General features: G+C 59.1%; 1 protein-coding gene across 6 annotated transcripts in view; it reads left to right on the forward strand.

The window, feature by feature from the left end:
- Window positions 1-893: 893 nt before the first annotated feature.
- VAV2 (vav guanine nucleotide exchange factor 2) overlaps window positions 894-22745 on the forward strand; it is a 235399-nt gene continuing 213547 nt past the window's right edge. For 3 of the 6 annotated variants that reach the window (XM_016962025.4, XM_054658484.2, XM_054658485.2), the window contains exon 1: window positions 894-1640. In XM_016962025.4, the coding sequence (XP_016817514.1) occupies window positions 1437-1640 (204 nt within the window). In that variant the 5' untranslated portion in view covers window positions 894-1436. The remainder of the gene's footprint in view (window positions 1641-22745) is intronic. The other 3 variants (XM_054658486.2, XM_016962030.4, XM_016962032.4) reach the window with 2 other exon arrangements.

Genomic DNA, 22745 nt, shown 5'->3' on the forward strand with positions numbered 1-22745 from the left:
ACCCCAGCCTCCGGGCTGAGCCAGTCTCAGAGAAGGGCTTGGACTTGCCTGGTGTCCCCCAGTGAATCAGCAGTGAAAACCCGCGGTTCCCGGCAGCTGAGCCAGGATCCATATAATTTCAGTTGCAGAATCTGTTTGTCCTTGAAGCCCCTCCTACCGTCACACGTTGCCAGCTGGACAGACCGCACCCCCACCACCCAGGGTGTGGCCTAGAAGGGAGATCAGGGCGGATCAGCACCGGGGCCGGCTGCGATCCTGGGCCGGAGAGCACCTTCCTGCCCTCACTCATGTCATGCATTCCGCCCTGGACGCCAGGAACTGCCCGCTGGGCAGCTGCAAGTGGCCAGGACTTTGGCCAAAAGCTGGGGAATCCTGGCCTTTATGCAGGGTCGGGGGTCTTCCTATGGGCCCCCGGCCAGGGCGGAGGACAGGAAGAGGGCTCTGGGAGTCCTGGGCCCGTGTGCCTTCAGCCTCAGCCTCGGGTATCCCGCCGGGGCGGCTTGATGGGCCAAGGGGGCTCAGGAAGCTTCGGCCCAGCCCGGTGCCCTCTCCCGAGTCTGTCGTTACCGAACGGCCATGCGAGGGCGCCCAGCGCGACAGGGACCACCTCCTGACCTCCACGGAGGACCAAAGGCACCCGGGGGGACGCCCGGCCATCACTCCACGGGCGAGGTCGCTCCCCCAGGGAGAAGGGCTCCCCAGAGTCCGAGCGCCCTTGGAGAAAGTCGGCCGGACCTGGGCCTGCGCCGCAACCCCCGCCCACCGCAACTTTCGCGGGCGGTAGCGGGGCAGGAAGTGGGGGGGCGGGGGCGGCGCTTGGGACGCGGGGAGGTGCCAGGCGAGTGCTCCGGCCCCGCCCCTGCCCCGCCCGGCCGTGGCCGCGCCCCCTGCGCCCCAAGCGCCCCGGAGCCGCGGAGCCGCCGAGCCGCGGAGTCGTCGAGTCGCAGCGCCGGGCGTGGGGACTGCGGGTGGGGCGAACAAAGCGGCGGCGACGCGGGCGGCCCAGGCCCGGGACGCGCGGAGCGAGCGACCCCGCCGGGCCTTTGTCTCGGGCGGGGCAGGAGCCGCGGCGGCCGCGGGGCGCCCCGAGCGCAGAATGCGGCGCCCGGCGGCGCGGATTGGGGAGCGCTGCGGCGACTGGCTGCGTGGAGCCCGGCTCGGGGCCCGCAGGCACTTGCGTGTGTGAAGCGGGGAGATCCGGCGCGCTGCCCCTTGCTCGCCCCGCGGCCGCACGTGGGCGGGAGCGGCGGCCCGAGAGGAGCCCGAGGAGGAGGAGGAGGAAGAGGAGGGGACGCACGGCGGCGCAGCGGGGGACCTGGGGCAGCGCGCGCGAAGCCCCGCCCCGGCCCTGAGCCCCGCGCGCGCGGGCGGGATGCCCCGCGGCCGCTGCACTTTGGCTCCAGCACTGCTCTGAGCCGGTCGGGCCCGCGGGCGCCATGGAGCAGTGGCGGCAGTGCGGCCGCTGGCTCATCGACTGCAAGGTCCTGCCGCCCAACCACCGGGTGGTGTGGCCCTCGGCCGTGGTCTTCGACCTGGCGCAGGCGCTGCGCGACGGGGTCCTTCTGTGCCAGCTGCTGCACAACCTCTCCCCCGGCTCCATCGACCTCAAGGACATCAACTTCCGGCCGCAGATGTCCCAGGTGAGCGCCCGGCGGGCGGGAGGGCCCCGGGGCTGCGGCGTTCGCGCTGCCCGACGCGCGGACTGAACGCGGAGGTCGCAGCGGCGGCGGCCCAGGCGCCCTGGCTGGGGCGGCCGGGCTCCGGGACGCGGGCGGGCGGCTGGAGGGTGCGCCCCGGGTCTCCGAGACGCGACCTCAGGAGGCGCGAAGTTGGCCAAAGTCCCCCCAGCCTGGGTCGCGCCGCCGCCGCCCGCGGGCACTGCTCTGGTGCGCCGGTTGCGCGGTCTGCGCGGCCTGGGATAGGGGAGGCTCTGGCGCTGCGCTCGCTCTGCGGGGCCCTGCGAGTGGCCCCTCATTCCCCAGGGAGCCTGCCGAGCCGGGTGTGCGCGTCGTGGGTCGCATCCTCGGGCCTCGCGCCTCCTGGCCGGACGCCGGTGGAAGAGCGGGCGCGGTCGCTGCGCCGGCCCGGGGCGCGGCTGGAGGGCCCGGGAGGGGCGCGGGGCGGGAGCCCTCGGGGCCGGAGGGAGCTGGGTTCGCCCCGGGCACCGCCCCCTCGCCAGCCTCCGCCTCTTCCCGGACCCGGACCCGGGCCACTTGGCGCCAGTCCTGGCTCCCGGGTCGAGCCGCCCCGAGGATCCCCAGGGCCACTTGGCCCCAGTCCTGGCCCCCATCGCTTTCCCAACACCCCCACCCCTCCTTCGGGCGCTGAGCGTGGCCTTTGTCGCGGCGGAGGCACGCGTGCGGCCGCAGGGCCAGGCAGGAAAATGCCTGCCCCGCCGAACGGAGCTGCTTTTCTTGGCCTCTTAGAGGGAACTTGGCTAAGACTTGAGAGAATCGAGGCTTCCGTCCTGTTCTCCGGGGGTCGCGGAATCCTTACCGGGAGCAGCTTAGAAGAGGTCGGGGGAGGCAGAGGGGGTGGCAGCCGGGTCCACCCAGCGCCGAGGAGGTGCGATCTTCCAGCCAGCTCAGCAGCCCCTCACCGCGCGCAGTGGCAACTCCATGTGGAGAGGGACCATTCACCAGTGGGACTTAGGACGTGGTTCCTGGGAAGGAGGGAGAGTGAGTCACCAGCGATTCCAGGCTGGGCTGCGAGGCCTCTGCCCTTTGGCGGTGACTGCGTTTCCTAGGAGACCGGGCCTTTCTCTGCCGGGTTGGGGGGCGCTGACAAAGGCAAGCCCTGAGGGGAAGGGGCCGCCTTCCCACTGGGTAATGATTACCTAGCACTGCCTGGACCGGCTTAGCAGGAGCCCTCAGAGGCCTCCCTGGGAGCCAGCCCCTCTTCCCGCAGGATGTCAGTGGTCAGGTGCAGGTGGCGGGGGTGGCGGTCACCGCTGCAGAGGGCTTCCCCAGATCTGTTCTCAGAGCCCCACGGGGACTGGGAGGTCTGGACTCCATTTTATGGCTGGAGAAACTGAGGAGAAGGGTAGCTGTGGGGGAGCAGGGCTGGGCCTCGAACCAAGGCGGCTGCCTTTGATATGAGTTCCAGGGGCTGCCCAGGCTGACTTGCTCGGGCAGGATTCCCTGCTGCTTGCAGGCTGGGGCTCAGGGCAGAGGCAGGGCAGCTGGGTCCGCACAGAGGAGGCTTGGGAGGAACCCAGCCTTGCCTGGTGGACTCGCTGGGTCCGGGGGCTGCCCCTCCCCAGCTGTGGTTTGGGAAGATGGGAAGAGGAGGGGGCCGTGGCTGTGGCAGGTGGCTTGGCTCAGCCCCTGCACTGGAAGTTCAAGCCAGAGACTTCCTGGGGTCTCTGGAGCCATTGGCCAGGCAGCAATACGAACCCTGACAGAGGCCCCTTGAGCCCTGCTGCTGGGGGTGGACGGGTGTCTAGGGGTCCCGCTGCTGGGCCTGTAGAGGGGTGTTTAGGGGCCCTGCTGCCAGACTGGTGGAGGACATGTAGGGGCCTGGATGGTAGGAGGACCAGATGGGTGTGTGTCTGTGTGGCTCTCCGCTCTGATTGAATCCTGGCACTGTCCCCTCCCAGGTAGGCAACGACCTCCAGAGCCTCAGTTTCCCCATCTCTGTCATGAGAACAGTCATAGCAGTCCCCCCTTAGCCATGCTGTGAGGATTTGCTAAGGGCAGGCACAGAAGGCACACCCTTCGCACAGTGCCCAGGAAATGACCATCACCTGGACTCTGGCACGTAGTGCCCTGTGTCGCTGAGGCTGATCTTGCCATCCACTCCTCTGTCCCGTGGAGGGTGGGCCACCTTTGTACGGCTGTTGCCTGCACAGGGACGGCTGCAGGTGCTCCCTTAACCCTCACATTGGCTATGACGGCCCCGCCTGTACATTCAACGTGGAGAAACCACTTTACTGCATCTGGCTGCACACAGGGGTTGGGAGAAAGACTTCGTTTCTCTGTATGGCTGGTGTTTGTTTTCTGGGAAACTCACTTTTTTTTTTCTTTTTGGAGATGGAGTCTTGCTCTGTCGCCCAGGCTGGAGTGCGGTGGCGCAATCTCAGCTCACTGCAACCTCCACCTCCTGGGTTCAAGCGATTCTGCTGCCTCAGCCTCCTGAGTAGCTGGGACTACAGGCATGCTCCACCACGCCCAGCTATTTTTTTTTTTTTTTTTTTTGAGATAGAGTCTTGCTCTGTTGCCCAGGCTGGAGTGCAGTGGCACGGTCTCGGCTCACTGCAACCTCCACTTCCTGGGTTCAAGCAATTCTCCTGCCTCAGCCTCCCGAGTAGCTGGGATTACAGGCACCTGCCACCATGCCCGGCTAATTTTTTGTATTTTTTGTATTTTTTTTTTTTTGAGATGGAGTTTTGCTCTTGTTGCCCAGGCTGGAGTGCAATGGTGCTATCTCAGCTCACCACAACATCCACCTCCCGGGTTCAAGCGATTCTCCTGCGTCAGCCTCCCAAGTCGGCTGGGATGACAGGCATGCGCCACCATGCCTGGCTAATTTTGTATTTTTAGTAGAGACGGGGTTTCTCTATGTTGGTCAGGCTGGTCTTGAACTCCTGACCTCAGGTGATCCACCCGCCTCGGCCTCCCAAAGTGTTGGGATTACAGGCGTGAGCCACTGCACCCAGCCTGTATTTTTAGTAGAGACGGGGTTTTACCATGTTGGCCAGGCTGGGCTCGAACTCCTGACCTCGTGATCCACCTGCCTAGGCCTCCCTAAGTGTTGGGATTACAGGCGTGAGCCACCGTGCCCGGCCCATGCCCAGCTATTTTTTGTATTTTTAGTAGAGACGGTGTTTCACTATGTTGGCCAGGCTGATCTCGAACTCCTGACCTTGTGATCTGCCCACCTCGGCCTCCCAAAGTGGTGGGATTACAGGCGTGAGCCACGGTGCCCCACCCACACCCAGCTCTTTTTTGTGTTTTTAGTAGAGACGGGGTTTCACTATGTTGGCCAGGCTGGTCTCGAACTCCTGACCTCATGATCTGCTCGCCTCAGCCTCCCAAAGTGCTGGGATTACAGACGTGAGCCCCCGCGCCCGGCTGAAACTCCCGTTTCTTAAGGGGTGGGGATGGGAGAGGGAAGAAGTCATCTCCACCCTTGGTGGTTGGGTCATAGAAAAATCACATCTGCTCTTTCTTACCTGCCCTGCTGTGGCCTAAGCACAAGCCTAGGTGGGGGTTGCTGCCTGTGTTTAATAGGTGAGGCCGTCAAGGTTCGGAGAGCTTGAGTGACTCCCCATCACCCCACCACTCCTGCCCAGAGCAGTAAGTGGCAAAACCAGCATAGGGATTGCAGTCTCCCTCCCAGGACTGTTTAAATAAATGATGACTGCAGGCCTTCCTAAGCTGGCTTACTCTCTTGTAGACTTTCTGAGGGATGTCCCTGGCCTCATTCTTGGGTTTTGGGTTGTCACGGTGTGTGTCTGTTTTCATGGGGTGGCTGGGGTGGGGGGTGGGTGCCTGTGATCCCTGGCTGGTGAGTTGCAGGGCCCCTCGAGGGCACACGGCGGGGAGTCGCCCACCTCCCTGCCAGTCATGGCATATGGGGCCGTCTAGCCCGGAGGCCTCTATGATGTCCCCTCCTTCCAGAATTTCCCCTGGCTTCTCATGGTGACATCCTATTTTCAGAGGACTTGGAGCACCCCTCCTGCTTTGAGTTTAATCTGGGCTGGGTTATTTGCCCTAATGGAGCATCATAGCAATGTGCATTTATGCAGCACCTGCTGTGTGCAGAGCCAGGTGCTAGGAGGTGGTCACAGAGATCCCAGTTGCCCACCTGGTCATTTCTTCTGAAGCTGGCAGGATCTACTTTATTTTACTTTGTTTTTTATCCGAAGTGCCTGGAAGCCCTGTGGGTTTAATTAAACTAATTGGATATGGCCACAATCTGCTGACCCTAACGAGAGATCGGGTATGTCTGGAGCAGCTTCGGTTGGGAGGTCCCGAGGTTGCCTGTGCCAGCATCTGCAGTTTGCACCCTTAAGGTACCACCCGCCGTCCAGCCTCTGACTTGCCCACATCGTCCTGGTGGCCTCCTCCTCGTAAAACACATCAGGCAGCCATTGCTGGGACACCACGCAAAGGCTTGGCCCTGGGCCTGCCAGAGTCTGTCTCCCACCTCCACCTCAACTCCCTGTGCTCCCTGCCTCTTCCCGGACACGCCAGCCTGGCGATGGTTTTGGCATCCCCCCCTCCGGGCCTTTTTGATGTGTGCCATCCTGAGCTGTACCATTGCTGGAAGACCTTCTCTCCTTCTAGCCTGGTTCTTCCTGTAGGAGCTGGTATAGGGGCTCCCTCCCCTTGGCAGCCTCCTTGGGTTTCACCCTCTCCCCACCCTGTCCTCCACGCGCTTTGAACCTCGATCTCGCTCCTCCACTGTTCCAGGTTTCTCTCTGGCCTCGTGTAATGAAACTCTTTGTTTCATTACACGGTACCCTTGCTGCTCCTTCTGCAAAACTCAGCAGCTGGACAGCTGGAGAGTGTGAAGGATGATCCTAACGACAGACCCAGTGTGTCTGGAGCACCTTTGTGTGGCTGCCCCCCTTCCAGGTCTGAGCCCCTCCAAGGCAGGGCCACGGCTGGGCTTCCTCCTCTCTGGGTCCCTCAGAACCTTGTGCCTTCATTTGAGAAATAATAAATAAATAAATATATAATAAATAAATAATAATAAATAAAATAAATAAATATAATAATAATAAAACCCTGCTGTGTGCCACGCAGGCTTCGTGCCTCCAAGGGGAGGGAGGAGAACAGGCCGGGGCTGTCCCCGCTCTCATGAGGCTTCTGGTCACGCAAGGACCCCAGTGGATGTTGATGAGGTGCTTGGTGACTGAAAAGTGACATGGAAGTACCCGAAGGGCCCCTGGTGCCAGCAGAAGGGGCTGGGCTGGTGTAGCCGAGGTCCACAACACAGGGCTGCCGGGAGCAGAGGCGGGAATGCTGGTTGCAAAGAAGACAAGGGCGTCTTTTCTTTTTTTGGGGGGGATAGATTTTATTGTCTAAAAAAATTTGAAAATATCTCAGTCATTGGAAAAGTTATGAGTACAGCACAGGTAACTTTTTCTTGAACCATTTGAGGGTAAGTATGGGGCATCAGTGCGTTTACTGCAAACAAGGGCATTCTCCTCTGTAACCACAGCACTGCTGTCTCCATCCAGCCAACAGCATCCATCCGTCTCCATCCAGCCAACAGCAGCAATCCGTGACCCGTCCACTTCTCCACAATTGTCCCAGCAAATGCCCTTCATAGCATAGAGCAGCCTCAGGACCCTGGGCTGCCGGTGGCTGTGTCCCCCTCTGTCAACCTGGGGCTGCTCCTCAGCCTTTCTTTGATGTTCATGACCTTGACTCTTTGGAAGGTTACAGCCTCCTTTGGTTACAGAATGCTCCCCCATCAGCAGCGTCAGGTCATGCACCTGTAGGGGTCTAGCTCCGCCTCCACGCTGCATCCTCCTTGCCTCCTAGCAGGTGGTGCGGGGCTTGGCTGTGCCCCATTGCTGGTGATGTTCTGTTTAGTTACTTGGTGAAGGTGGAGTTTGCTTGATTTCACTGTAAAGTTACTTGGTTTCCGTTTGCTGCTAACACTTACTTAAAGAAGATACTTTGAGTCAATATAAATATCTTGATATTTGCTTCTCCTTTTCTCCCTCCTTTCCTTCCTCTCTTGTCCTTCTCTGCTCATCTCTCTCAATCTTTTCTTCCTTTTCTTCTCATCCATCTCTGCTTTTCTTTTCCCTCTCTCCCTTCCTCATTCTGTCCCTTCCTGCCATGTCTCCAGTTTGGATTATGGTTTCCTATTTTATTCCATGCATATCACCCGTTACCATCATTATTTATATTGATGCTCACATAGTCTCAGGTTTGACCAGTGGGAACTGTGTTACACCGGCTTGCTTCCCTGTGTCTTTTGATTCGTCCTCATCATTCTTCGAGCTGCAGAGGACATGTGAATACCGTGCCTGACTTTCTGGCTGGTAACCCAGGCTGGTCAACAAGATGTTCCAGGCTTACCTTGCATTTCCATTGTCCCAGCTTAGGAACCAGCTGTTTGTCCAAGGAGCTCTGGTTCCTTGGTAGTGGAGAGGGGTATTTAGAAGGCAAGATCAGGGCCAGGCGCAGTGGCTCATGCCTGCAGTCCCAGCACTTTGGGAGGCCTGGGTGGGCAGATCATTTGAGGTCAGGAGTTTGAGACCAGTCTGGCCAATATGGCGAAACCTCGTCTCTACTAAAAATGCAAAAATTAGCCGGGGGTGGACCCGGAAGGCGGAGGTTGCAGTGAGCGGAGATTGTGCCACTGCACTCCAGCCTGGGTGACAGAGTGAGACTCCATCTCAAAAAAAACAAAAACAAAAACAAAACACACACACACACACACACACACACACACAAAATAAGGCAAGATAGGATGAGGTGTGCTCAGTGCTGCTGGGGTGTTCCTGCTTCCAGGCACTCTCAGTGTTCACACCTGGGGAATTGGTGTATGTGTGTGTATGTATTTATGTATGTGTCTCTGTATCCATATGTGTCTATACATGTTGACATGGGTATTTGTTTTCTGTCTATATCAGCGCTGCCAGATAGAAATATAATGTAAGCCACATCTGTATTTTCAGAATTTTGGTGGCTGCAATAAAAAAGCAAAAAGAAATGGGTAGCACTGATTATAATAATATATTTTACTTAACCTATGCTTTTTTTTTTTTTTTTTTTTTGAGATAGGGTCTCCCTCTGTCCTTCAGGCTGGAATGCAGTGGCACAATCTTGGCTCACTACAACCTTTGCCTGCCCGGTTCAAGTAATTATCGCATCTCAGCCTCCTGAGTAGCTGAGACTATAGGCTTTTGCCACCACGCTTGGCTAATGTTTGTATTTTTAGGAGAGATAAGGCTTCGACACGTTGGCCATGCTGGTAGCCTATGCATTTTCAACAGGGGCATTACTGCTCTTGAGGGGGCGAAAATCAAATCTTTGGGGATGAAGAAGTATTCTTATTATGAATTATTTTTAGAGACAGGGTCTCACTCTGTTGCCCAGACTGAAGAGCAGTGGTGTGATCATGGCTCACTGCAGCCTTAAACTCCTGGGCTCAAGGGATCCTCTCACTACAGCCTCCCAAGTAGCTGGGACTACAGGTGTGTGCCACCGCGCCCAGCTAATGTTTTAATTTCTTGTAGAGATGAGAGCTTGCATGTTGCCCAGGCTGGTCTTGAACTCCTGGGCTCAAGTGATCCTTATGTCTTGGCTTCCCAAAGTGTTGGGATTACAGGCATGAGCCACTGCAGTCAGAAGAAATCTTATTTTCACAAATAAACTACAGATGTGCATGCCACACAAAACACAGAGACAGACCAGGTGCACTGGCTTATGCCTGTAATCCCAGCACTTTGGGAGGCTGAGGCAGGCAGATCACCTGAGGTCAGGATTTCGAGACCAGCCTGGCCAACATGGTGAAACCCCCGTCTCTGCTAAAAATACAAAAAATTAGCTGGGTGTGGTGGTGCACACTTGTAATTCCAGCTACTTGGGAGGCTGAGGCAGGAGAATCGCTTGAACCCAGAAGGCAGAGGTTGCAGTGAGCTGAGATCACGCCATTGCACTCCAGCCTGGGTGACAGAGTGAGACTCCATCTCAAAAGAAAAAACAAAAAACTCACAGAAACAGTGCACCTGCAGTATGAAAATTTCATGCAGGGAGGGAGATTAGGAAAAATATCTGAAAAGCCTCCTTGGAGGGACAGTAACGAAAATGAGGGTGAGAAACACTCTCATCTTGCGAGCACTGGCGTTCCTGCTGGGCAGGAGCCGGGGAGCGTGGGGTGGGGTGGGGTGGGAGCCCTGGCTGTTAGTGACAGGGACTGACCGGGAGTGGGACTTGAGGGCTGTGTTGAGTGGGATTCCAGGCTCAGGCCTGGGGTCAGCAGGAAGGACCCGGGGCTGCAAGGACGGCATAGCCTGGCGTTGGCGAAGAGAGAGAGTTCTCTGCCGAGCGTTGTGATTGCAAAAAACCTGGCGTTGGTGTGGGGCAGGATGAGACAGGGAGGAATGCTGGGTGTGAGGTGTGGAGGCCGCCGTGAGAGTGACCCGCGTCTGCCTGCGGTTTGGGACTTGGAGATGGGTCGGGGCCCTGGCCTCAGGGCGGTGGACTCCTGGAGGCAGGACCTTGGTGGGGGCCTGGCGTGGGTGAGCATCCGCCCCACCCCCTGTGCCTCTGTTGAGCCCTTTCTTGCTATGGGGCGCAGGTCATGAGGGTGTCCCCTCCCGGAGGAAATCTTCCTGGTCTTCCTGGAAGGACGCTGGGCTCTGGCCTGGGTGGTGGGCAGCGTGATGCCCTCTTTTGAGGAGACTTGTAGGGACACATGTTTGTCCCTGTGTCCAGGCCATGTCTGTGGGCTGTGGCTTCCCAGTTTGAGGGGTGGGACTCCCAGGACAGGGACAGCGTTGGCAACCTGGTGGGGCCAGTGTGGAAGACCCTGGCTTTATGCAGATGCCCAGACCCGAGCCCCCAGCTGAGGCCCCAGCAGGTCTCCCTCCTGACTGCCCCTGAAGTCACTTCCTTCTCTCCCGGTGTCCCAGCCCGGCCACTGCCGTCTCTCTCCTAGAGCAGGTGGCGGCAGATGTTCCAGCGCAGGGCTGGATGGTAAATATTTTAGGTTTCGTGAGCCAGACGGTCTCTGTCACGACTACGCAACTCTCCCCTTGCAGCACGACAGCAGCCCTGGGTGGTCTGTAAACGGAGGAGCGTGGCAATGCTCCCATGAAATTTATTTTTGTAGAATGAAATTTGAAATGTATTATCATTTTCACATATCATGAAATATTACTCTTACGCTTCCCCCACCACCCTGCTCAACCATTTAAAAACGTAAAAACCTTTCTTAGCTTGCAGGATGTACAAAACCGGGCGGCGGGCCCTATGAAACCAGGCAGTGGGGCCTCCAAAACCAGGCGGCGCGCCCTGCAAAACCAGGTGGTGGGCCCTGCAAAGCACAGCGGCCAGCCCTCCAAAACCAGGCAGCAGCCGGAGTCTGCCGCGCCCTCCTGCCCTGCCAGCCAGAGTCTGCCACGCCCCGTCCTAGGTCCCCTCTTGTGGCCTCCTGCCCTGCCAGCCAGAGTCTGCCACGCCCCGTCCTAGGTCCCCTCTTGTGGCCTCCCGCCCTGCCAGCCTGGTTGGCCATGCCCCGTTCCAGGTACCCCTCTTGCGGCCTCCTGCCCCACCAGCCTAGTCTGCGGCCACGTGTGCTGCAGCCACGCACAGTTTGGTGCTCCTGCCCTGAAGGCACCCTCCTGCCTGCCGTCGCCCCTGCCGAGTCTCCCTGGCCTTCGGTGCCCCAGCCTCAGGCACACTGGCCACCTTCCTGTGCCTCCCAGTTTAGGGCCTTTCCCCTGCAGTTCCCTGGAGGGGAACCTTCTTGCCTGGCTCACTGCTGCCGTCTGCTTAGAGGCCTGTCCTGAGAAGCCTTTCCTGCCCCCAGGCCTGCTCGAGTCCCCTGACAAGGGCTCTTGGTCCCCCGGGCTTTCGCCTTCCGGGTCGCGCAGTTTGTTGCATTTACTGTTCCATTTGTATCTAAAGCCTTTGGCAGGGGCTGGTCCAACAGGAAGTGCTCAGTAAGAGCAAAGCTTTCTCCCAGGCCCTCTTCGTGCCAGGAAGCGGGCTGAGCGCCTCCATGACCCCCACCCCCGCCCTTGGGGCAGTCTAGAGGGGGCTTTGCTCTCAGCCCCATTTTCCTGACGGAGGCCGGGCTCCTCGTGTCTGGAATGACACTGCCAGAAAGAGATTCTTGGAAATGCTTGGAAACACGATGAGTGGCCCGCAGGGGCGGCAGTGGGGACCACACTCGTCTGCTCGGCCACGCGTAGCATCTTCTTGGTGGCCGTGTCCCTCGAGCTCAGCCTCCTTGTCTGAAATGGGATGACGGTGGCCACCTTGCAGACTCTTGGAAAGATTTGGTGCAAAAAGTGTGTGCCTGGCGCCCAGCGCAGTTTCTACCCCACAGCAGGCCCCACTGAGCCTCAGGACTCGGCACCCTCACCCCGAGCCCGGCGGCTCACTCCCAGTGAAGGGCACCGGCCCTCACCCGCCGCCTGCCCTCCCTCAGCATCAGAGCGGAGTGCAGCGGGCGGCCTGAGGGAGTGGCTCTCTTCCTGAGACTGCCGCCTCACTACCCACCTCTCTTCCCCTCCCCTCTCGCCGCCAAGTGGAAGGTGAAGCCCTGGGCGCGCTGCTGGGCGCACCTGGACACTGCACTGGTATAGTGGGGGGTGTGGTCGTGGTCACTAGTGCCTGTCTGCAGAAGGAGGCATTCTGGGGCAAGCAGAATCAGGTGAGCCAGATGGTCCTGCAACACCTAAGTCTGAGATAGGGAAGGGAGCTGTTAATAGTCACATGAGGACCATGAGTGAGGATAACCTGCCGGCAACACGGGACGCTGAAGAAGGGGCCTCACCCCGTCTCCTGCTTCTCCCCAGGGCCTCCTGGGTTGGACTGGGCGAAGATGGGGCACGTGCAGGCTTTGCTGTTGGCAGGGTCAATAGCAGGCTGTGCTAGTCCTCAGCAAATGAGGTATTTAGATCCCTGGGGGCAGGGTGATGGCGGAGAGCTTCCCGGAGGAGGTGGTACTTGAGATGCCCTGAAAAGTAGATGGCTTTTGGTAGCTAAGGGTTGGAGACAGGTGGTCGTTCTACAGAGAGGGCTCTGTGTGGCCACAGACTGGAGGCGCTGCCACACTGCTTCATCCTGGGTCATTGCTGGAAGGGGTGTTGCAGTTTTTGAAATCTGCGTTCCAGCAGCAGTTGGGGCAGAGGAAGCTGCATGCCACCAGCTCTGATGAGTAGAGACATAAGGCAGCGGCTGCCGCTCACTTCAGAGCTCGACCTGGCTGGCACTGGGCCACCTGCTTGGTGTTCTTCCCTCTGCCTTGCAGGGGATGGTGTTTCCCTGCAGCAGATGATGAGTCTGAGACCCAGGGAGATGCGTGATAGAAGGTTCCAGAGAGGCGGCCATGCCCCGTGGCTGGCTGGGCAGCTGGGTGGTGATCAGCCTCTGCAGTGTCAGGGTCGGGGGCAGCACCCCAGCGTCCTGGGGAAAGATCTTGTTGCCAGGGCCCCTCTGCCCTGACACACGCCCTTTCTCTATCCTGGGTGGGTTTGTTTCAGGACTGCCCAGCACTGGCACCTCCCCTGGTCCTTGGAAGACTCTGGGCAGCACCAGGTGGGGGCGGCTCTGCCCTGGTTAATGGATGAAGGAGGGACAGGTGATGGGCCAGTCTGAGGTCATGCAACTGTGTGGGGGTTGAGGCCTCGTGCCAGCCCGTGCAGGTCTCTTGCCTCTGGAGCGCCATTTGCTTCCCCCCTCCACCGGCAAAATGGCCCATTGGGTTGGTGGGAGGTTGGGAGACAGAGAACCAGGTGCCTGAGTCCAGAGATGGCCCCAGGGCTGACCAGCTCTGCCCTCTGGCCACATGGCTTCCGGTCCTGGGCCTCCTGCTCCCGGGTGGCTGGTGGCCCAGCCTGTTCTCCACCCCACTCTGTTTGTCGCGCACTGGCTTGTGGCATTGAGCAGCAGAGGCAGAAACCCTGTGCTTGGTGTTGCTGGCTTTCTGGAGGGGGCACAGAATAAGGACGAATGGAGAGAGGAAGACGGCACTTTCGGATGAGAGAGAGAAGGCAGGCAGAAGGCAGGGCTGCCTTCAGGTGACTCCGGCAGGCTCCCTGACGAGGTGACAGGGCGGTGGGGTGCGCAGCTGGCGCCGCCTTCCCCTCACCACTAGCACCTGTGCTCCCCGAATGCCGTTTCAGCTGAGTGAGTTCAGCTGGGGCCTGTTGGGGAGCTCGGGGCCCTGGCAAAGTCAGCAGGCTGACAGCAGGAGGTCCTCGTGGGCCAGAGGCCAGTGGTGGGGCTCCGGGACATGGCCGGAGGCGGGGCCGGGCCCGGGTTAGTGCCTGGCTGCCTGTCCTGCCGGCGGCCGTGGCTCCGGGCTCTGTGTCTCTGCTGCAGGAAGTCTCCATTTGCTTGTCCTCCCTCCCTGTCAACATCCTCTGTCCGAGTTCCGGACGGCTGCGGCGTCCGCTCCTTCCTGCTGCCCTGGGAGCCGAGCCGTCCTCATGCAGCCCCTGCCTGGGGACCCATCTCCTCTGGGCCTGGCTTCGTGTGTGGTTGGGCACTGAGCGGCCGACACATTCCTAGGGTGGAGATCGCACAGCGTTGAGCCTCTGACAGCCGCGTTCAGATCCTGGCTCAGCACCTCGTGGCAGACCCGTGGCGCCTCTCTGGACCCTGCATTCTCCTCTGTCAAAGGGGGTATTTTAGGAGCCCCTCCCAAGGGTTGGCCGAGGACCCGGCTGTCAGCCCGGTGCCTGGCAAGTGGGAAGTGCTCGGCTGACATGTCTCCCAGCCCCTGCAGGGTGGAGCCATGAGCTCGCCTCTCCGACACCACCACCCCGGCACGAAAGCTCTTCCGAAGCCTTGGTGCCCCTCCCCATGTGCCCACTTGACGCGGCTGGGGTGGGCGCTCCGGGACCTGCAGACCTGCTCTCACACTGGGGTCAGGAGCTGGCTGGAGGAGACCCTAAACCCAGCGAACTCCCCTGCCCTGACCCCCTCAGCTCTGATGAGCCCCCTTCTTCACCGGGGCCAGCCCCATGCTCAGGTGCCCGGTTTTTGGTCCCCTGAAGCTTCGTGTTCTGAAGGACTCTTTGCCTGGAGCTGGGGACGCTGTTTGGCTTCTGAATCCAAAAGATAAACAAGAATGACAAATACAGGACCGCGGAGGGGACAGGACTGGGCAGTGGGAGCTTGAACTTTGGGCCAGACTGAGCGGCTGCGCCCCTGAGTTAGGTCTCCTGCTGCCTGACAGCTGCAGGTTTTGCAATCCTGATGCTGCTAGAAACAGTGTTTCTGTTTTGTGGGGTTCATTTGTCAGTCTTTACAGAGTTTGTGTAAGGATGAAGACAAATCATTTTCACAGACCCACTCCTTGTCCCCTCCTTGTCCCCTAGGCCAGCTTGGCCCTGAAGTCATCAATATTTCTGTTGGTTTGTTTTGTACTTTTGGTTTCAAAGGCAGCGCGAACACACGGTATCTTTCCGTGACCCGCCAGGTGCTTGTGGGCCGTGACCTTCCCAGGATTGGGGAGCCCGTCTCCAAGTTTCCTCAAGGCCTCCCAGCCCTGTGTTCTTTGAAATCTGCATAGGGGTGGAGGGGGGGGGTGCCTGCCTGTCTTCTGTTGTTAAGGACTTTAAAAAATGCTGTGTTGGCTGCCTCCAGGGTCATCCTTCCACAGGGGGATCCTTTCTGCAGTGGCTGGAGTAGGAGAGGGTACCCCAGCCCGCAATGGAGGAGGCGGCAGTGAGATCCTCCTAGTGGACCCTGGGACCAGCATCCTCTGGCAGGCGGGCCAGGGAGGGCAGTTTCCCCAGCCCTGCCCAGCCCTGCCTCTCCTGGCCTCACCCTCGAACACCGTGTGCCTCCCCGCTCCTGGTCTTGGATGTGTGTCCAGTTTTCAGCCACATTTCTGGGATCATCACATTTGTCTCATACACGTAGGACATCTCCAGAGGCAGGGGGCGTGGGAGCTGCGTGCCCCAGGGCAGGTGGATGCCCCATCCCCTTTGCCAGCTGAGGGGCAGAGGCCTGAGGTACTGAGCCACCTGGACTTGGCGTGGCCTTCCTGACTCAGGCGCTGCCCCCTTGGCCTCGGCTGCTCCCCCGAGTTTTGAGGCCTATGTTTTGGTTTTTCTGCCTTGTTCTGTTCTCTGGTATGTCTGTGGTTGGCGTCCGGCAGGGGCTGCAGGCTGCGTGTTGAGGGGCAGGCTCTGGACACTTGCCTGCAGCTCCAATGTCCCACCTCCGACTGTTGTCAGGAACCAGAGGTGCCAGGTGAGTGACAGCTGTCATGGATGGGGATGGACCGCCTGTCATGTCATTTGCCTGGGTAAGTGACAGCTGTCATGCATGGAGGGTGACTGGCCCCAGGGCCATTGCCACGTGTCCCTGGTGCACACGGTGCCTAGACAATCCTTGTCTGGCAACATTCCGTGTCCCAGGCGCCCTGGGGTGGCGGAAGGTTCTAGTCCCTCATGCTCATGAGCGCCGCATCCTGAGACCCTCCTGCCCTCTGTGACTGGGCCATCTGTGCCTCCCTCCCCCAGGCCCCAGCTCATCTTTCTGCTGGGACGGGAGAGAGAAATGATCCCACAGTCATTTTGGTGAAAGCCAAGACCCCCTTCAGATCTGAGCTGTTCCATCTACAGCTGCTGGGCTGCTCCTCAAATGGACACCAGGCACCCATTGGATGCCGGAGGTCCTCGTGGGATGCTGGGGGGGGCCTCACTCTGCCTGAAGTCCCTCTTGGTTTTATTTGTTTTCATTCCAGAGCTGGAAGGAGGCAGGCTTGGGGCAGGGCGGCTGGGCGTGGCCTGGGCCTGGAGCTGGGCTCCGCAACTCCCAGCACCTCAGCCTCGCTGCGTGGTCGCTCCCCTCTGGCCGCAGTCCCTGGCTGTAGGAGAGGCACCCCCTTCAGCCCTGGGGTGTCCAGGCACAGGGCAGTGTGGTTAGGACCTAGGCTGGAGTCCTGGAGCTGCTCACACTGTGTGCTTTTGAGCTTGACCTTCCTGGAGCCTCAGTTTCCTTCTCTGTAGGATGGGGATAAAAGGAGTGGCTTCCTCAGTGGATGAATGGGGGATCCACACAGAGTCCGTCCATGCAGTAGAATATCTGTGGATGAACCTGGAAAATGGAATGCTAAGGCGGGGAAGCCAGGCCTGAAAGACAAGTCCCGCGTGATTCCCTTAAAACGTCCAGAACAGCAGCTCCGTCGCAGGACAGAAAGCAGATGCGTAGCTGCCGGGAGAAGGCGCTGGGGAGAGAGTTCTCAGGGGCTTGGGGGTCTGTTTGCCGGGCATGAAAAAGTTCCACAACTCCATAGTGCGGAAGGTTTGTGGCATTGTCAATGTATCACACTAAATGTCACTAACGGTAAGGTTTATGTTGTGTGTACTTTACCACAATTAAAATAAATAGCCTCTCCCTTGTGGGGAATGAAGGCCTCATTTCATCAACTGCAACCCCGAGGCAGAGCCGATCTTCTTACTAGGGCTCCAATCTAGGGTCTCACTGTCTCCTCCTCCATCGAGGGTGAGGCCAGGAGAGGCAGGGCTGGGCGGGGCTGGGGGGACTGCCCCCCTGGACTGCCAGCCAGAGGATGCTGGTCCCAGAGTCCACTCAGAGGATCTCACTGTCGCCTCCTCCGTCAGGGGTTGAGGGACCCCATCCTAACCTAGCTGCTGCAGAAAGGATCCCCTTGTGGGAGGATGACCCTAGAGGCGGCCAACATAGCATTTTTTTTTTTTTTTTTGAGATGGAATCTCGCTGTCACCCAGTCTGGAGTGCAGTGGTGTGATCTCCGCTCACTGCAACCTCCGCCTCCTGGGTTCAAGCAATTCTCTGCCTCAGCCTCCCGAGTAGCTGGGATTACAGGTGCCCACCACCACGCCTGGCTAATTTTTGTATTTTTTTTTTTTTTAGTAGAGATGGGGTTTTACCATCTTGTCCAGGCTGGTCTTGAACTACTGACCTCATGATCCACCCGCCTCAGCCTCCCAAAGTGCTGGGATTACAGGTGTGAGCCATGGCGCCCGGCCAACATAGCATTTTTAAAAGTCCCCTGACAAGAGAAGAAGTGTGGGAGGGTTGGAGGAGACCCGTCTGCCTTCCTGGGTCCCTCTCTCCTGACAAATATTTAAAGTCCTATTCTGTGACTGCATAGGTATAAAGGTGAACATACAGGTATGAGATATTTAAATATTCCCTTAGAGCTCAGCACTCTCTTGGACCCAGGGCACTGTGCCTCTGTGCTCTTGGGTGAGCAGCCCCGTGTGGGCTTCCCTTGGCCATGCCAGGCAGGCTGGGGGCTCAGAGACTTTGAAGGGAGCTAGACTTTGTGTCCTTTGTCATTTCTCAGTTGTGTGATTTTGGCCACATCACTTCTGAGCCTCAGTTTCCTTATCTGTAAGGATAAGGTCTGTTTCTCCCCCCAGAAACAGACCCCAAGATGGGAGGTAAGCCAAGTGTGGGAGGCCAGGGAGGGAGAGAGGCAGATAACATTGACCCAGCGAGTTCCTGCCGTGGGTGACAGGCTTGGCCCACTGAGCACTGAGCGAGGATGTGGGTTTGTGTCCAGCCCTCCTAGCTCCTGGTGGGGGAGGCCATGGACATGGCGGGGGTGCCGGGGCAGGCTGGGGTGCCTGCCTTTCCTAGTAAGGGGATGGGTTCTGCCTCGGGGTAGGAGTTGATGAAATGAGGCCTTCATTCCCTTCATTCTGTGAAACGGCCTGTCGGTGCTTTCACCTGCCTTGGTTGGCGTCAGCAGGAAAAGGCCGTAAAAAGGGCCTTGAGGTGGACCACACTCGCTCTGGGCCATGACGCACGCTGGGTTCTGCCAGGGGCATGAATCACGTGGAAGGCCCTGCAGGAGGGTGGGTGAGGCCCGCTCCCCACGCTACCACAAGGTACAGACCTTGAGGGAAACTGTTGGCCTGAGAGATTGGAGGTTCTCGGAAGACTTCGGGGGCCAGTCAGAAAAGTGAGTGTCCTGTCTGGAAGTCCTGGAAGCAGAAGCCTTGTGTGCTGACCTGTCTGTCCATGGTGCAGTGCTGGGTGCAGTGCTGGGTGCAGGGCGTGACCTATCTGTCCGCGGCGCACTGCTGGGTGCAGGGCGCAGGGAGTGTGTGGATTTTCTGAGTGGGTGAATGGCACAGTGAGGAAGAGGACCACGTTAAGGGAGCTGTTTCCAAGTCCAGCTTGGAAACTGTAGCTTGCTCATGCCTTTGGGCAACTTGCTCCACCTTTCTGAGCCTCAGTTTACCCATTTCCACAGTAGGAAGGTGGTGCACTCCCCGTCCTCCGGGTGGATGTGGAGTGGTCACGCCTGACACAGGATGCAGGTGTGTGTTTGGCCCAGCGCAAAAGCAGGTAGCAAACGGAGGCCACTGCTGATGTGACCATGCTGCCTTGTGCCCTGGTCACCTCACCTGACGTCCACTCCCACCTGGCGAGTGGCTGCCTCAAGGGGAGGCTGGAGGTTGGAGGGGCACTGTGGGCCGTTCTGGGACCACCTCCCTGTCTAGGCCCTTGTGCAAGGGAGCTGGAGTTGTGGTGGGCCTGGGTATTCACTCAGCCAGCAAGCGTTACTGACCGCTACCCCGTGCCTGGCTCTGGGCAGACAGGCAGCCCTGCTTGCGGCCCGGGAGGACACAGGCAGATACCACACAGGTAGTGTGGAGGGAGTGTGGGGAGACGCTGGGCCCTGCCAGGAATGTGGCCAGCGGGTGGGTGGGGCAGGGTCTGGGGCTTCCTGGAGGAAGTGACCTTTTAGCTGAGCCCTGCGTGACAGTGCGCCAGGTGAGCGTGAAGGGAGTGTTCTGGAACAGGTTCACAACACCCCAGCCCCCACCTTCCTGGCCTGGTGATCTGGGGTCAGGACTCTGACCTGCTGGATCCTGCTTCCGCGTCCTCATTTTCCTCCTGAATTGCCATGTTGTTTTTCTGCCCCGCGGTTCTTTCCCAGCAGTCAGCTGAGTGGGAATTTGATGCTTATCCCAAGGCCTGGGGGGGCCCTGCATTTTGTCTTCCTCTTTAGGGACACGCAGGTGTCCTTTCTCATGATGGGGGTGTTGATGGGTGGGTAGGCGTGGGTAGCCACACACTGGCAATGTCCCAGGGACAAAGGGCGAGGGCGTCACCCTTGTGCGGGGTGTCTAGGGTTCCTCACCTGCCACCTTGATCACTGGAATTGGGAGGGAGAGCGTCGCGTTATTTTGAGCTCATTGTCCTCTGTAGGGCGTGCGTGGGTTGGGCACTGTCAGCTCGTCTGAGCCAGCTTCTTTGGGTCTCCTTCCTCTCTGGGGGTGGTTTTCTGCACCGCTGCCCTTTGCAGATGGCCTTCCGGGGAGGGCCCACCTCCAGGGTCAGGACCAGAGGCCAGCGGCATAGGGATGCCGGGGTGACAGGATAACTCTCCAGTCCTGCCCGGGGGTCATGGGAGGGAGGCTGATGTTACCATACACCAGAAGAAGCCTGTTCTTTCCTGGTTGTGGGACTTTGGCACGTTTCTGAACTCCAAGTTTCGCGGTACAGCGCCAGTTTTTCCTGTGCAGAGTGGGTGTGAGGATGCAGGGAGGTGACGCTCTGGGCGGGCTGAGCGCTGGGCCAGGCGGGCCAGATGCCAGACAGATGGTGGCATTGAGGTCTCTTCATCTGTGTGCAGACAGGGGGGCTTGCAGATCCCCTGTGCCCGTGGACCTTCCTTGGGCCCTCCGTGGCATTGGGTCTTCACTGCCCGCTGCCTCGGTACCGAGGCAGGGCTCCCTGGGGATTCCTTACCGTTCCCATCTCTCTCCAGGAGGGAGGCTGGTTGGTGTTCCAGGCAACGGCTTCCCCAGTGCCCGCCTCCTCCGCCTCCCACCCTTCCCTTAGCATCTTCAAGGTGGTGATGGGGAGCTTCTCCATGGACTTGTGAGACACCCCTCATCATGCGAGTAGCCAGTGCCTAACTCAGGTTAAGTGATGAAGGAAGATGGGTCCAGTGGGCACGTGAGATCTCGGGCCACCTGCATCATGCCTGGGCCTTGGTTGCCTCATCTGTAAAATGGCGCCATCATTTCTGCCTGACGCCTCCAGGAGTGAGTGGGAGGAGGGCTTGGGCGGGTGTCTGCAGTCAGGTTCCCCTCGCTGGAGTGAGTGGCAAGAGCCGCCGCTACCTTCGGATCTGCGTGTGTGAGGACTCTTGCGGGAGGCCCTGACGATGACTCCGACTGTCTGCGCTCCGTGCTCTGGGTGACAAGTTCCCTCTAATGTTTCTTAAGGAGATGTTTCTCAGGGGGGCTGAGGCTTGCAGGAGGCGGGCCGCCCCTTGGCTACATGTGTCTGCAGGAGCCAGCGGCAAAGACAGTGTTTGCTTTTAATAATGACATGGGCTCTCCGCTGCTTTCTTTGGGTGAATCTCCATTTTTCTGCATTAGCTAATGACGCAGTGTGTTCCTGGAGCCTCCCCCACCCCTGCCCTGCCCCAGCATCGCGGCGCCTGGGCTGCAAGCCTGGAGATGTTCTTAGAGAAGGGTCGGACGGACGGGTGCCCAGCAATTCCTGACTGTTTAGTTAGCGGGAGCTGAGGGGCGTGCCCCGTGAGGACAGGTGCCTTATCTGGGAGTGAAAAACCACGTCAATAAATCCAGGCCATAAACCTCACCTTTCGAAGCAGTCATGTGTTTTATGGGTTGACTGATCTGTGCGGCCCGAATTCTTGGCAGCATGAATTCTTGGGACTTTGGGGTGTGTGTGGGTGTGTGTGGCTATGGATGAATCAGAATGGCCTTTGGGGACAGGAATTGGGGCTTGGTCTGCATCCGCGCTGTGTGACCTGGGGCAGAAGACTTCCCTTCTGTGCCTCTCTGCGTCTCTGGTGAATCCGGGCCATGCCGTCCACTTCCTTGAGGTTGTTTTCTGCCCTTTGAAGGGCTCGGGGATCTGCAGCCCCAGGGGCCTTTTTTGCCTGCAGAGGTCTGTGCACTCTACGGGGATGCTGTTGGACCAGGAGTTGCCCTTTCTGTTGGGGGAAGCCCTGGCCGCCTCCCCATTGTGATTCAGGACCCGGGTGGTGCAGGTGGCCCCAGGCTGTGGGTTTTGTTGACGCTGGGGACCTGTGACTGGCTCAGCCCACACCCTGGACCAGCTCCTGGGGCCCCTGTCCTGCCCTGCTCCTTCCCACGCTGGCCTTGACCCTGCATGTCAGCAGCCTCCACATGCTGGCCATGGTTGTCCTTTGCAGTATGAAATGGGTGGCCTGGGCAGGAGGCCAGTGTCACAGTCGCGACTCACCTCCCCAGTGGAGCAGCTCAGGCCTCCCAGCCTTTCTCTGGCGTTGCCGTCTGGTGGCCTGGGAGGGGCGGGCTGGCTCCTGGGCTGCCCCTGTGCGTGTGGGTGGGTCGTGGGCCTGGCCAGGATGGTTCCTAGGCTAGAGTCATTGGCGTAGAACATGTGGCCCACTCCTGGGTTCCTGGGGCACAGTGGAGTCACCGGTCCCACGGTGCCTGCTTGCGGCTGCCCCTGGGCTGCTGTGGTGACCCAGATGGTGATGATCAGTTAAACACTGAGGGGCCAAGTGGGTCTGGCCCCCAGAGGGCTTTCCCTGCCCCCGACAGGCCTCACAGCAGCAGTTACGACTGTTCCATCTGCAAGCTTTGGAGACTGAGGGTCAGAGGGCACACGGACTCTGCCTGACTTCGCCGGGGGAAGCGATGGTGGGAGTGGAACCCGGGGCTTCCCGGTCCAGACCTTGGTGTCCCCCCTCCCCGCAGGAGGCACCGCGGGATCCTGAGATACTGTGACTTGCACCTGTAATATATATATATTTTTTTTTTCAAAAAGGAAAAGATAGAATTTTCACACACCATTCCCTTCTCATGCAAATGAACCTTGGGAGAAATTGGCCTGTCATCTCTTTGGGTGTATTTTGTGGTAATTTAGCTGCTTAAACGCAACATCTGTTAACCAGGGAGAGCCAGGCTGTACATTAAAGCAAGAGTACAGAAGCCGTTTGCATTTACTGTGATTGAGGAGTGGCCTGCTAGGTCAGGGCTGCCCTGCAGATGGACAGACGAGACCATTTGACACGAGAGGCTGTGGAGCAGGTGACAGGCCCGAGGCTTTCTGCCGCCTGCC

The sequence above is a fragment of the Pan troglodytes genome, chromosome 11, assembly GCF_028858775.2.
Source record: "Pan troglodytes isolate AG18354 chromosome 11, NHGRI_mPanTro3-v2.0_pri, whole genome shotgun sequence".
Taxonomy (NCBI): domain Eukaryota; kingdom Metazoa; phylum Chordata; class Mammalia; order Primates; family Hominidae; genus Pan; species Pan troglodytes.